The 15,153-nt window shown below is 42.0% G+C and overlaps 1 protein-coding gene across 7 annotated transcripts in view; it reads left to right on the top strand.

Moving 5' to 3' along the window:
• MECOM (MDS1 and EVI1 complex locus) overlaps positions 1 to 11,296 on the top strand; it is a 481,835-nt gene extending 470,539 nt beyond the window's left edge. For all 7 annotated transcript variants that reach the window (XM_030575491.1, XM_030575493.1, XM_030575497.1 and 4 more), the window contains 5 exons: positions 3,365 to 3,534; positions 4,245 to 4,389; positions 7,467 to 7,703; positions 9,381 to 9,567; positions 10,528 to 11,296. In XM_030575491.1, the coding sequence (XP_030431351.1) occupies positions 3,365 to 3,534; positions 4,245 to 4,389; positions 7,467 to 7,703; positions 9,381 to 9,567; positions 10,528 to 10,662 (874 nt within the window). In that variant the 3' untranslated portion in view covers positions 10,663 to 11,296. The remainder of the gene's footprint in view (positions 1 to 3,364; positions 3,535 to 4,244; positions 4,390 to 7,466; positions 7,704 to 9,380; positions 9,568 to 10,527) is intronic.
• The last annotated feature ends 3,857 nt before the right edge of the window (positions 11,297 to 15,153 follow it).

The following is a 15,153-nucleotide window of genomic DNA, read 5'->3' on the forward strand; positions in this document are numbered from 1 at the left end:
ATCACAGTGTAGATATACCCTTAGGGAGAGATTTTTCAAAGCTGGCTTGAAGATTTAGACATCTATTAATTTCAGTGGGAACTGTGTGTCAAGACGACTTGAAAATCTCAGCACTAACCATCTCCATGCCTCAGTTTCCCAATCTGAAAAGTAGGTGCAATAGGACTTTCCTCCTTCACAGAGGTGTGGTAAGGATAAATTAGTGTCTGTAAAACACTTTGGAATTCTGAGTATCATTATTAGCAAATGTTTTTAATTTTGTTCATAGTATTATTTGCTAGTTGGTGTGTGCGGATTTAGGAAATTTGATGTTCCCTCTCCTTCCTATGTATGCAAAGACACTCCATTAATTTTAAGACATGAAGTTCTTGAAAATTTTGTAATTGCTTTGGGATCTTGCAGAATAGAAAGTGCTGTATTAAATGTAAGTTGATATGATTATTTCAGAATTCATCCATAATAAATACATTCCAAAGATCTTATTCTGGATGGATCTGATCTGGATTGGTACTGACCTTCCCCTTGATTTCAGTGGGTGTTACAGGTGCTCTGCATCTCAGGTTCAGGCCCTTAGTAGATGTAGCTATTTAGATACATGACAAGTGGGTTGGTCTAACTCTGATCCCACTGATGTCAAATCCCACCCACTGCACATGACTGACATTTGAGGATAGGTGGTTCAAAAATGCTTAAGTGAGGGAGGCACACAAGTCCCATTGATTTTCAATGGAATCATGCTCCTTAATCACCTGGGTACTTCTGTAAATCTGAGCCTAAAACCACAGCAGTATTATTTGTAGTGTTTATACTTAATTCAGGTGCTCCTTAGATTATGTGATTTGAAACAAAAAACATGTTCAAAGATGGTGTATGAATTTACTTCCTGTCTAATTTGAATTCTTTGTGAACTATGTATAATTACCAGAAACATTGTTGGCTTTACTCCCTTGCTGACAAGCATGTGTAGCTGCTATTAATATCCATGATAGTTATGCACATGTAGAAATGAGAATTGAAGTGTTAGCTTATTGAAAATGAAATATTCATTGAAAAACAGTTGGAAAGAAGCCAAGTCATGTTCCAATAAAATAAACACATAAATTTGTGCACTTTAGGACCTATAAAGAGCAGAAAAAGCTCATTGTTCATGAAGCCTTTTTTTTCCTGGGGTCTTTTTAGGAAATGGGATTTGCATCTAATTTTATTCATGACTGAAGCTGCATCTTGCAGCGTGTTACACTCGTCCACTACATAAAAGCCAGAAACAATTAGAAGCATAATGGACAATTTCTGCATTGAAAAACTGATGCTGTTCAGAGTGTAATGGACATGTTTTGAAGCACAGGAAAAGTAGAAGACTGAAAAACTAGGGTGATGAAGACTATTGGATAGTTGCCAGAAAGAGAATTTGGAATAGTTAGAGTATGTCTTAGTAATGGCTTAAAGAGCAGTACAGTAAAGGCTTTAGGGACTCCAAATCACTACAGAGTATGAAAATTGATGCCTCTGGTACCAGAGTGATAGACTAAACTACCCACATTGGCACAGTATTAAAGATCTGGATTGTTTATTGCTGGTTTTTGGAAGATAACTGAATTTTCTTTGAGATTAGCTATTGAGCAAACTAATTCCTCATAAAAAGATTTAATCACATAGTATAATTTTGCATAGATAAAATGGACTATTTTACCTTATTTGAGTATTAGAAGGAATTTGTTTCATGTTTTTTTTCAAAAGTGTTTAATTGTATTGTATTGGCAGCATATGAAACAACAGAGTTATGCTCTACTGTTTTTCAAACTCCTCAACTTTGCAGGCAATACTTTTAAATACATGGGAATCAATCTTCCTAACTAATTTGATGCAATTAAATCTTCTTCCTAAATGCAGTATTTGACATTTTAAAAGACTCATGGATTGGAGCTGAAAAGCTGACTATGTGAACAAAACCTACATCCCAAGAGCCCAAATCCTGCAGTTGTTATTTAGGCAAAAGCATTCTTCATTTCAAGGGGAATTATGTCCAAAAACAGAGTGCAGAATCATATTCTAATACTGGGCCTGATCATAAAAGATGTTGAGTGCCTCTTGCCCGGATCCTGTGAGGTGCTAGACAAGCTCAACCACAATTCCTTTTAGCTACAGTGTATGTTAAGGCTACTCAGCACTTCACTGAATTGCACCTGTAGGTCACAAGTCAGTGGAATTCATATAACAGTGGTTCCCAAACTTGTTCCACTGCTTTCACAGGGAAAGCCCCTGGCAGGCTGGGACGGTTTGTTTACCTGCCACACCTGCAGGTTGGGCCGATCACGGCTCCCATTGCCCACAGTTCACTGCTCCAGGCCAATGGGAGCTGCTGGAAGCGGCAGCCAGTATGTCCCTCGGCCCGCACCGCTTCCAGCAGCTCCCATTGGCCTGGAGCAGCGAACCACAGCCACTGGGACCCGCAATCGGCCAAACGTGCAGACATAGCAAGTGAACAAACTGGCTCGGCCCACCGGGGCTTTCCCTGCCAAGTGGGGGAACAAGCTTGGGAACCACTGTCATAGAATCACAGAATATCAGGGTTGGAAGATACCTCAGGATGTCATCTAGTCCAACCACCTGCTGAAAGCAGGACCAATTCCCAACTAAATCATCCCAGCCAGGGCTTTGTCAAGCCTGACCTTAAAAACCTCAACAGAAGAAGATTCCACCACCTCCCTAGGTAACCTATTACAGTGCTTCACCACCCTCCTAGTGAAAAAGTTTTTCCTGATATCCAACCTAAACTTCCCACACTGTGACTTGAGGCTATTACTCCTTGTTCTGTCACCTGCTACCTGTGAGAACAGTCTAGATCCATACTCTTTGGAATCCTCTTCCAGGTAGTTGAAAGCGGCTATCAAATCCCCCCTCATTCTTCTCTTCTGCAGACTAAACAATCCCAGTTCCCTCAGCCTCTCCTCATAAGTCATGTGCTCCAGCCCCCTAATCATTTTTGTTGCCCTCTGCTGGACTCTCTCCAATTTTTCCACATCCTTCTTGTAGTGTGGGGCCCAAAACTGGACACAGTACTCCAGATGAGGCCTCACCAACAGAGTTCCACCTGTCTGAAAGCTCTGTGAAGAAGCAGAGAATTGGGCCCCTTAGGTGCCATCCAGTACCATTTAGGTCAATGAGAGCTTTACCTTTGACTGCAATTGGAGTGGAATCGAGTCAATTGTTATCAGCAAATCCAGAAAAGAAGAAAAAAGTTTAGAGGAGAGAATTTAGAGTCTGAAGTGTGTTTTGAACAATCATTTTGTGAAATGCTTTTTACCCTTTATTCTGATTATTATTCCAGTTACTAATAAATTATTTTCCTCTTGTTTATTTTTAGATGCAAATACTGTGACAGATCTTTTAGCATATCTTCTAACCTGCAGAGGCACGTCCGTAACATCCACAATAAGGAGAAGCCATTCAAATGTCACTTATGTGACAGGTGTTTTGGTCAACAAACCAATCTAGACAGACATTTAAAAAAGCATGAGAATGGGAACATGTCTGGTATGTAATCATTTTCCCCTTTCACTGCACCAGAGATCTATCCAGTGTTAATATACAAGTACTTCCTGCTCATTTTCAACACTGTCTTTGTGAAATATGCACCATTGTTCTCAGCTTCTGGGTACTGGGAGTGTGATTTTCAAAAGTACTGAAATGATTTAGGAGCACCAATCCCAGTGATTTTCAAGGTGCATAGATTTTTTTTTCTTTTTTATAATGTAATTCACTTTTATGGGGGGTTTTCAAGCCAGCCATATTATTTCTGGGCCTGCAAAATGATTTTTCATGCAACCTCCATGATCACACTGTTGTCAGCAGAAGGCCTTGCCTTAGAGTTCTGGGGAGTGCCTTCAAAGTTATTCTTGGCATCCTCTAAAATTTTCAGACCACTTGCAGCTGAAAAGAAGTGGAGCCTCTCTGCTTCTGTCCCCACTGCCACAAATTGGACCAGGTCCCCCACAAAATCAAGAGAGCCATATCTGAGGATTTCATGGGGCATTAAAGTAGCGAAATGTCAGCCAAAATGTGAAATACATACACACACACAGACTATTTTGATTACTATTATAAAAATTGTCTTAGGGGTTTCAGATTCGCAGCTTTCCTAAAATGATGCACATGAAAATTTTATTTTTAAATTAGTTCGTAAAGGATTAAATGAATGAAAAATTCAAATGATCACTCCTCTCCCCAATTTTACCTTCTTGAAGGTACTGCAACATCTTCACCTCACTCAGAACTTGAAAGCACAGGGGCAATTCTGGATGACAAAGAGGATTCTTATTTCACAGAAATTCGGAATTTCATCGGTAACAGCAACCACAATAACCAATCCCCAAGAAATTCAGAAGAAAGGTAAGATGTGACTGTAGGAAGACAGCTCCTGAAGATGACTATGTTCCTTTCCCAGTTCATTTCCCCAGGACTGCTATTTTGAGTATTATGGATACTGAAAAAGGGAAGTTGGCTGAGTTGAACCAGAAGTGATTTTAGCATCCTTGCTGTCACAATGGTCATAGAATCAGTTTAGCAGAATAAGTGTGCTGATACCAACCTTGATGGATAAACAAAAGCCTGGAAACAAAGGAGTATGTTCAAATGAACAGGTCACAACTTTAGTTGTATACTTACAGACCGGAGCACATAATCTGGTGATAGGCAGCAAAACCCCTGAGTACAGCAAATACCAGGCATCAGGACACAACTTTTTAATGGGTGGCTATCTATTTTTATCAGGGCTTCCCACTTTAAAGCTTCCATACACCAATTCTCATGTCCACTTAAGCATACTATAAACTGCCTCCATTTTGAATTAACTGAAAATCACAGACCCTACAGCATTGTGTGGAGAGGATTAGAAAGAACATTGTAATCTAAAGGTAAGTGAGCAATTAACAAAGTGGAAGAAGTTAAATTTAATTGCTCAGTACAAATGCAAGGCCCTTACTACGGGGTCAGTCCTGCATAAACTTACTGCCAGGTAAAGTTCTTACTACCATGAAGTCAGTGTACAGCTACTAGTAATAAGTAGTCCACATTACTCTAGCCATACGAGACTTTCTTTCTGGCAGTGTATGATTTAAATACATATGTAAATCTAATTTTTCGTTAACTATAAAGAACTATAAATAAGGAACAGATAATAACTTCTAAAAATTTTCAGCTACTATCAAAATATGGCTAAGCCTAAAGGCCATGAGAGATCTTGTGTGCTTCTAATTCTAAAGGCTACCATACCAAGTGTATATGAACCATACACCCTATGAAGTAGTATAAAGGCTCCAACTTTGTCTGCCTCTTTCAGTTAATTTGCATGAGATTCTCAATATCAGAAACTGTTTGCTGATAGTGAATATGTTCATTCCTCTTTTCAATTTCTAACTTGTCTTTATGCTGGAATCAACAATAGTAGATGTAAGACAAATATTCATGAAGGCAACTGATTAAATTATTACATGCATATCCAAATTTCATTCCATCTTGACTGGCAGTGAGGGTTGTTGGGTTTTTTTTTGTTTGTTTGTTTTTTTGTACATCTGGTCTCAACATGTCTCAACAGGAAGGCAGTAAAGAGAAAAGGTTGATGGGTCATACAGTGTTTCCTTTCTAAATTCAGCACTTCAGACTATTTTTGATGGATGTTTTATCCTTGGCAAATTACTGTACTTGAAAGTATAATTAGTGAATCTGTTTTCTTAATCATATGGCTTTCGTTACTTTGGTTTTAGTCCGTTTCCCTTTCATTTCTAGCAGTCCTGATTTAGCATAACTAGCAAGTTGGCAGTTGGATCCAGGATTAATCATGTCTTATGTCTGTCCAAAACATGTAATCATCATCATACTTAGATAAAAGATGTTAAAGATATCTGTTCTTGACTCTATTTGAATAATTATCCCCTATTTCCTTTGCAGTTCAACTGTCTTGACTCAGTGCAAACTCAGGAATTCTGTCATTGTGTTGCAAATAGATCACTTCCTGATTTTTTAATAGGTTGTCAGATATGAGTGATATTGGTTGATAATGGTTACTGTAGTGTAGATGATGAGATGTGGGGGATTTTGACCCATTGGCGGGCACAATTGGAACAACTTTTTAATATGCCATAAAGGCCACTATGTGGGGAATATGATTCATGATTTGGACAGTTACTGAATCATTCCCAGTGTAGTTTCAAAAGAGTTAGCCATATGATGATTTCCTTGAAAAACTAAGCGACCGCAGATAGATTAAATCCCAGGAGCACAATGACCCTAGAGGAATGCAGCCAACAGGCCTGGCAGCTTTTGGTGAGCTAAAGCTTTTGGTTAAGAAAGTAAAGATGTTATAACAATAAACCAAACAAATCAATATCTAATGTGTTTTCATGACGCATCTTCCTGTATTAAAATTCTCAGTATATTCTATATCATGCAGCATGGTTTAAGTCACATATAAATTCAACCTAACTCTGTGCAGACAACAAAGTTCCCATTTTTATAGCTGTACTCCTGGAAGGCAAAGGGCCACTCCTGCAATTAAAACAATAAATGAGCCAACAGTGCAGTGTTATTTTTTATATGAAAACTCTGCGCCAGATACACAGTTTAGTACAGGTTGACACAGCTCCGCTGATGTCAATGGAGCTATGCCAGTTTTACACCAGCTGCATATATGGCTCAGCAAGTATCAATGTATACATTTTTGTGGCAGAACTGAGCACCTTTAACTCCCATTTAAGTCAATAAAAGTTGAGCATCTCCAGAGTTACTCAGCATCCTACAGGATAGACCCCTTAGTCATACACGCTACATTTTGCACCTGTACTTTTTCACCTACTTCAATGTGAGTGCAAAATTGCAGACACAATGATTTGTACCTGCAGTTGCACCCAGTCAGCTGCCATGCATAATCTGTGGGTGCAATCACATAGGTGGGCTTCTTAATGAGTAGAGTTTTGAGCACAATTTATTGTAGAAAATATTACACCTGCATTAGATTTTGCAAAATTGTGAGCATAATATTGGAGGCCATTTCTAAGAAAGTCAGGGCTGATTTTCAGATTCTCAGCTCATATTGCTCCCATTAAAATCCATTAGGTATTGTGCCAAGGCTAGGTGGTATAAGTAGGAGTACTGCGATTAAACAAAGGATGGGACACATTAAAAAGAATATCAGAAAACACCTCCTGATGGTTATGTATAAAACGGAGTGCAATGGGCTCCCAAAACTAAGTGTAGGATTCCATGCAGTTTGGGCCATAATATTTCATTGTTTTTTAGACAGAATTCACAACAATTCTGTGATATTCAAAGCTAAAGAATACAAAACACTACAAAGCATGCTGGAAGGGACCATTCTGCATTGGCAGCAGGAGAGGTCTTTTTCAGCTCTACTTGCTATGATTTCATAAACCTGATTGTACATTGACTGATTGATTTTTATTTTCTTTTAGAATGAATGGCAGCCATTTTAAGGATGAGAAAGCGTTGGTGGCAAGTCAGAACTCGGATTTGCTGGATGATGACGAGGCAGAAGATGAAGTAGTGATGGATGAGGAAGACGACGAAAGTGAAATTGCAGGGAAGCCACTCAAGGAACCGGTTACAAGTAACGTACATGAAGGGAGCCCTGAGGATGACTACGAAGAAACAAGTACTTTGGAAATGAACTGCAAGAACTCCCCTGGCAGGTTAGTTCCTTCCTAGTATTTTAAATGGCACAGTCAAATAATGTTAAAAAAGAAACAAACAAACAAAAAATAAAACAGTGTGAACATCCCAAGGACCAAATTCTGGCAAGCACGCTAGGAAACAGCCCTAATGAGCTAACTCAATAGCAAGTCAGTGTGCGCTTGTATTTGGCTGACACCAGCCCAATCCTCAGCCCCTGTAGGCAATCTGTTCCTTTTAAGAGTAGAAATAATTGGCACAGGGGGCTATGGGCTATTGTCAGGCCAGAGTGGATGCATATATAAACATATGGCATATGCCATCTGCCACCTACTAGCTGCCTGTGACTTATACAATGGTCTTGTGTCCTGAGTCACACGCCGTTATCCTTACCTGCTGGCCCATACTGTAGCTGCTTATCAGGGCCAGCTCTAGGCACCAGCCTAGCAAGCCTGTGCCTGGGGTGGCAAACGGGAAAGGACGGCTTCCTGGGCAGTCTTAGGATGGCATGCCGGCGGCTTTCGGCGGCACGTCAGCGGCAGCTCCTCCTCCGGTTCCCTCGACGGTGGCATGACAGCTGCAGCTTTTTTTTTTCCCTTCGCCCCTTGAGGTGGCAAATAAGGTAGAACCGGCCCTGCTGCTTATGATTTTTGGTGAAGTTAAAAGTGAGGCAGTTTAGAGCTGTCATAACCTTAGTCCCAGATTTGGACCTTAGCGTCCAAATTATGGGGGTTAGCATGAAAACCTCCAAGCTTAGCTACCAGCTTGGACCTGGTACTTGCTGCCACCACCCAAAAAATTAGAGTGTTTTGGGGCACTCTGGTCCCCTTGAAAAACCTTCCCTGGGGACCCCAAGACCCAAATCCCTTGAGTCTCACAACAAAGGGAAATAATCCTTTTTCCCTTCCCCCCTCCAGGTGCTCCTGGAGAGATACACAGACACAAGCTCTGTGAATCCAAACAAAGTGACTCCCCCTCTCCGTTTCCAGTCCTGGAAACAAAAGTACTTTCCTCTTCACCCAGAGGGAATGCAAAATCAGACTAGCAAATCCAACACACACAGATCTCCCCCCCCCCCCCCGATTTCTTCCTCCCACCAATTCCCTGGTGAGTACAGACTCAATTTCCCTGAAGTAAAGAAAAACTCCAACAGGTCTTAAAAGAAAGCTTTATATAAAAAGAAAGAAAAATACATACAAATGGTCTCTCTGTATTAAGGTGACACAATACAGGGCCAATTGCTTCAAAGAATATTGAATAAACAGCCTTATTCAAAAAGAATACAAATCAAAGCACTCCAGCACTTATATTCATGCAAATACCAAAGAAAAGAAACCATATAACTTACTATCTGATCTCTTTGTCCTTACACTTAGAAACAGAAGATTAGAAAACAGAACTACTTCTCCAAAGCTCAGAGAAAGCAGGCAGACAGAAAACAAAGACTTAGACACAAACTTCCCTCCACCCAGAGTTGAAAAAATCCGGTTTCCTGATTGGTCCTCTGGTCAGGTGCTTCAGGTGAAAGAGACATTAACCCTTAGCTATCTGTTTATGACAAGAGCAGACATAAATAGATGAGAATTGGTGTGCAGTAGCCTTAGATTGGTGAGTCTTTATAAGAGGGCCTTTTTTGGAGGCATGCAAAAGATTTGATTTACATTTAAAAACCCATAACCTCCATCACGTTTTTGTAGGTATAAAGAGGATGAGTATACCAAGACTGGGCTCTCTGCTTTGGATCACATAAGGCACTTCACAGATAGCCTCAAAATGAGGAAAATGGAAGAAAATCAATACACTGAAGCTGAACTGGCAGCTTTCAATACTTCGCACCTGCCAGAGGACCTAAAGCAGCCATTGTACAGGAAATCCAAGACCCAGGTAAATTCTTAATTCAGTTTAAGCTCCGTAACTCATTGTCACTGAGTATCCAAAAGGTAGACCTGCTAGTGTGTGGTAAACTAGAGTCATCTTAATCACAGCAGAAAGGTGTGTGCTCCTGATCCACAGTCGGCCCTGAAAATTGCTCTCCCCACTCTGTGGTTACTATCAGAGCAAATGGGATATCAGATTGTTTTAAAGAGGGGGGCATATTCTTGGGTGGTGTAATCAACCTAAGTATCTGGCCCATGATATGTAGGTATATGGAGTATTTTTAAAAAACAGTATGTTGCTGTGTAATGTATTCCTGTATACCTTATGCACCACTGTGATTAGTGGGATTCTGCTCTCAGATACACCAGTGCCAGCATGCTGGAGTCATCACTTGTAGTCAGTGAGCGTGCTCCAATACAACTGAGAGGACTTGGTCAGATGTATTTTCACAAGTTAGTGTGACTGCACCACTGACGAGAATTAGTGAACTTTCCCTAGGGATGGGTCTGTTGGCAGAGGTATTGTCGCCTCCTAGTGGTGTTGCTCACTATGTCCATGGCATTTCTCTGTTCAGCAGCATTTAACTAGGCTGATATTTCAATCCCAATTTTGAATATTATTTGGAAGCAATTAAAAAGGGGCTTTCCTTGTGTTTTTGTCTTGAAGCCACCCAGGAAATTAATACTGAATGTTTTTAAAGTTCTTTGTCAGCCTTGGATGATGAGGGTAAAGAATTATTACTCTTAGTGGGTCAAAAAATGTCAAAGGAAAGGTTGGCAGAGCTTTACCTAACAGATGTTATATAGATAAATCCAAATGTAGACCCCCACTGAATACAAAATACTCTCTAGGGATCAAATTGTGGCTGGAAGCATGGCTACTTCCATATAGGTGACATGGTTTAATGTCAAAGCAGTGCATTCTGCCGTGTTTACCACTTTCTCTTTCTCTTGTTTCCTCATTCAGGCATATGCTATGATGCTCTCTCTCTCTGACAAGGACTCCCTCCATTCTGCATCCCATAATTCTCCCAACATGTGGCACAGTATGGCAAGAGCTGCCGCAGAATCCAGTGCCATCCAGTCCATTAGTCATGTATGACATTGTGAAACCTTACCAAGGATGGGACCAAGTCCAAACCAGTAGCATGGCTCTTTCGTATATGACTATTTAAAAGACTGCTGAGCAGAATGCCTTATAAATCTGCAGGGTCACTCATCTAAAGTCTGATGACCTTAAACTGAATAATTTTAAAAAGAAAGAAACTATTTATTCTCAATATTTTGTTTTGCACAGCAAAGGCAGCTGCTGACTTCTGGAGGATCAATGTGACTTTAAAAAAAGTTTCAATGGATTATGTAAACCACAGCCGGGAAAAATGTCTTCCAATTCACCTGGCATGAGGGGGTGGGCGCAGAAGGGTTAAGACTGCATTGATACACATGGGCACTCCTTTAAAATAGAAACAGAATCATTTTTCTTTTTGTATAAGATAGTTTGACACAGGATTGGGAACAGTTGCTTTTATGTACAAATCCTCTTCATTAAAGCTTTATGCATTTTAACCCTTCAAAGAAAGAAAGTAGTTCTATCGTATGCACACTATCCATTATTAATATTAGAAACCAATAACAGGGAATATTTCATCCTCTCCGTAATTTTTTCTTCTTACCTGCATTGTGTAAAAAAAAAGAAAAAGAAAAAGAAAAAGAAAGAAGAAAAAAAAAACTTTGAGAAACAAGTACATAAGAGGTTTGTGTATATTGTAAACTATGAATGTTCACCACTCAAAGACGTTTGTCATTCAGCTACTTCTGTCAAAGGACCATTTCATCAACAGTACCACTAGTTCAATGTTTGCCAAATCATTGTAATGACATTTTAAATTTAGACAATCATGTCGCTGTGTTGTTTTGTTCCTCTAATTTCTTTTTTTGTGTTGTGTGTACCATGTATTTATTTGTTGGCAAACAATTGTTTGTTGATTAAAATAGCACTGTTCCTATGTTAAACAGCACTGCTCCAGTCCCCCACTACTTTATGATGTAAGCACCCATGTACTTCAAAACAAGTGAGGTGAACTGATCTGTGTATATTGGAGTGCAAAACAGTGTTCGAAATTTCCTGACATTCCTATTTTATTTTGTTTTTTTTTCCTTTTAATGAAACTAAATAACTAATAGATGCGAATTAGTTTTTTTAAATACAGTAAATTGATTCAATTGTATAAACAGTTATAATTTCTTCATGAAAGCATGATTCTTCTGATTAAAACTGTACCCAATATTTTATGCTGGTTGTCTGCGAGCTTGTGTGATGTTATGTTCATGTTAATCCTATTTGTAAGATGAAGTGTTCCAAACTTACGTTAAAAAAATAAATAAATAACGGACTGTATTCAGTTATTTTTGTTTTGGTTTTTTGCCCTTTAGTGAGGGACCAGATTTATTTCCTTTTGTTTATAATCTCATTTTGAAATAATCGGCAAGTTGAGGTACTTTCTTTAAATGCTTTGTACAATGTAACTGTTATGCATTTCAGAACATTATTATGGGAGGATCAACTAAAAAAATAAAGGACTATAAAACCGAAGGCATCTTTTTCACTCTCCTTTTGTTTTTGTTGAGTCATGACATTTCATTTCATTTCTCACTTGGTATCTTAAGGGTTAGGACTGTTCTGTATCTCAAGTGGTCATGGGTAGTAATAACAACAACAGAATCTGGAATTGTTGTAGTATCTTCCAGTTATCTGAATGTGCTTTAAGACAAATAATAAGCGGGTCGTTAGTGGCCAGAATGCAGATTTAAATGCTTTACTTGATGCATTCACATTCGGATCAGGCTCAAGGCACTGCATCCTCTGAACAAGCTTGTAGAGTAGTAGACAAGTTTAAGAGAACCAGCTAGTGCACCACTGACGGGCTCAGGGAGCGAATGCCATATGGTGAACAAGGCAAAGGAGTGCTAGCAGGGGAAATGAGATGAAGGCGTCACTGTAGCAGGAACCAGATGGAAGAAGGAGCAAACAGAGGGCATCACATGTTCAGTACATTTAGTAATAAACCAGGTAGCAGACCTGGAGAATCAGCATTGTACCACCAATAGAGGTTCAGTTGGAGGGTACGTATAGACTTAGGGAGTTTGGGTGGAAGCCTGTCCCACTGATGTCTAAGCGTATGTCCACCCAGGAAAAAAACAACAACAAAATCAGTCAGTTTCAGAGTCAGACGTTGGGCTCAGGCTGATTCTGTGAACCTCCTGATTTGCTGGATTTCAGAGCCTAGGCTCCAGCACAGACCCAAGTGTCCACACTGCTGTTTTGCAGCAGGGTCGAGCACTCCCCAGTCCAACTCAAGATAGTGGGCACTGATGCAGCACAATACCTGTAAAAAAAAATTAGGCCCTAAGGCTTGCATGCCTGCATTTAGTGTTCCACTACTTAAGTTGCCTAGCGTGTGTGACTCTACATCTCAACTCTGGTAGGCATTGATACTTTTTCATGGGCCACAGACTGCTCACATGTGGGTCAAGCCAAAGTCCAATGAAGCTAATAGGACACCTTTGGTTTCCTTCCTAGGCCATTGGGTCAGCCCCTGCCCCAATGCATTTTATGCCATCATGCCATGCTTAAGATGCCAAACAGAGATGTCTTGTATGCAGTTTGAGAGCTTTTAGCACTGACAGAGCCATATTGTCATAGAGGGGTCCTGAATTATGCCACATTGCATTAGCTTGGGGGGAAAAGCCATCTGTGCTGCCAAATGGGTGGCAAAACATGAAGGTGCTACAGCTAGGTTTGCTAACTGCAGAAAAACTGAACACTGTTGCTCTGCCTCTTTCCTGAGACTCTTCCCCTGCCCTGCCCCGCCCCTTCAGTGAGGCCCTGCCCCCCCCAGCACACAATTCCCCTCCCCTCCCCACCCACTCTCCACCACCATCACACACACACTCATTTTCACTGGGCTAGGGCAGGGGAATTAGGGTGCAGGCTCTGACAGGGAGGGTGCTGGGGATGAGGGGTTTGGGGATGCAAGAGGGGGCCCCAGGCTGCGGTGCAGGAGTGGGGTGAAGGCTCTGGCTGGTGCTGCAGGCACTGGGATGGGGCTGCAGCTGAGGGGTTCAGTGTGTGGGAGAGGGCACAGGAGTGAGGCAGGAGATTGGGGGGGGGTGCAGGAAGGGATCCAGGCTGGGTTGGGAGTGAGGGCTTCAGGGTGGGGTCAGCAATTAGTGGGTTCAGGATGTTGTAGGGTGCGCTCGCCGGGGGGGGGAGGGCTCTAGGGTGGGGGCCAGGGATGAAGGATTTGAGGTGCAGAACAGGGTGCTGGGTTGGGGCCAAGGGGTTCAGCATATAGGAGGAGGCTCAGGGCTGGGAAAAGGGGTTGAAGGAGTAGGGTCCAGGAGGAAGTTTGGGTGTGGGAGGGGATCCTGATCTGGGCATGGTGAGGAGGAGTGTAGGGTTCAGGGTGCAGACTCTGGGTGGTGGTGCCCTCAGGCAGCTCCAGGGAGGAAGCGACATGACTCTCTGGCTCCAAGGTGGCTGCACAACCAGGTCACCTCATGCAGGCACTGCCCCCGCAGCTCCCATTGGGGGGGGGGAGGGACGGACGGACGGACGGACACACACACACACACACAGAGCTGCTTTCCAGGAACTGCGCAGAGCTGGCATGGAGGCTGCCCATCCCGCTGGCGCTGTGGCCAATTGCACTTTTAGCGGCCAGCTCTGCCTACTAGAGCCGCCAGGTTCCCTTTTCGACCAGGTGTTCCCATCAAAAAACCCAGATGCCTGGCAACCCTAGCTACTGCCAGGGGCAGCTCCAGGCTCCAGCACATCAAGCGCATGCTTGGAGTTGCATGCAGTGCAGGGGTGCTCTGCCGGTCGCCGGCAGGCAGACAGCCTTCGGCAGCATGTCTGCAGAGGTTCTGCTGGTCCTGCAGATTCGGTGAAGCGGAGGGTCTGCTGGTCCCATGGCTTTGATGGAGCCGCGGGCCCAGCAGACCCTCTGCAGGCATGCCTGCGGGAGGGCCACAGAAGCCGTGGGACCAGCAGGGCGTTCCCCCTCCTCGGCATGCCGCTGTGCTTGGGGCGGTGAAATGTCTAGAGTCGCCCCTGGCTACAGCCCGGTTATATGCCAGTGATTACACAGTTAAAAAAAAATGGCTGTGCATACAAATGTAGTGCATTCACTTTAGGAATATGCATATATGAATGCACGTTCAGAATCTTTTCAGGTTTCCGCTCACTGCCATCAAAGTAGCAAGGAGACCAAATAAATTAATTAATTTAAATTTTGTCTATAACAGCAAATATATTTCCCCACTTTTTCTTCCCCACTTTAATATGGCAAGATGGCCGTTCCTGTCCAGAGTGGTTCCTCACCAGTTCCACTGCTTTATACTGCTTCTAGGGAAGTATGTCGCTTTCCCTGTGATTAATGGCCCAGAGTAAGATAGCACCTGCCATTTGGACACCCTGAGTGAGGGGGGGGGGGGGGCTGTTGATGCATTGCTATTGAACATTAGTGAGTACTAGTGGTTAATAGCTAGCCTTTTTGGCTGTGTAGTGATGGTACCATACATACTGCTCAAT

The sequence above is a fragment of the Gopherus evgoodei genome, chromosome 9 (assembly GCF_007399415.2).
Source record: "Gopherus evgoodei ecotype Sinaloan lineage chromosome 9, rGopEvg1_v1.p, whole genome shotgun sequence".
In the NCBI taxonomy this organism is placed as follows: Eukaryota; Metazoa; Chordata; order Testudines; family Testudinidae; genus Gopherus; species Gopherus evgoodei.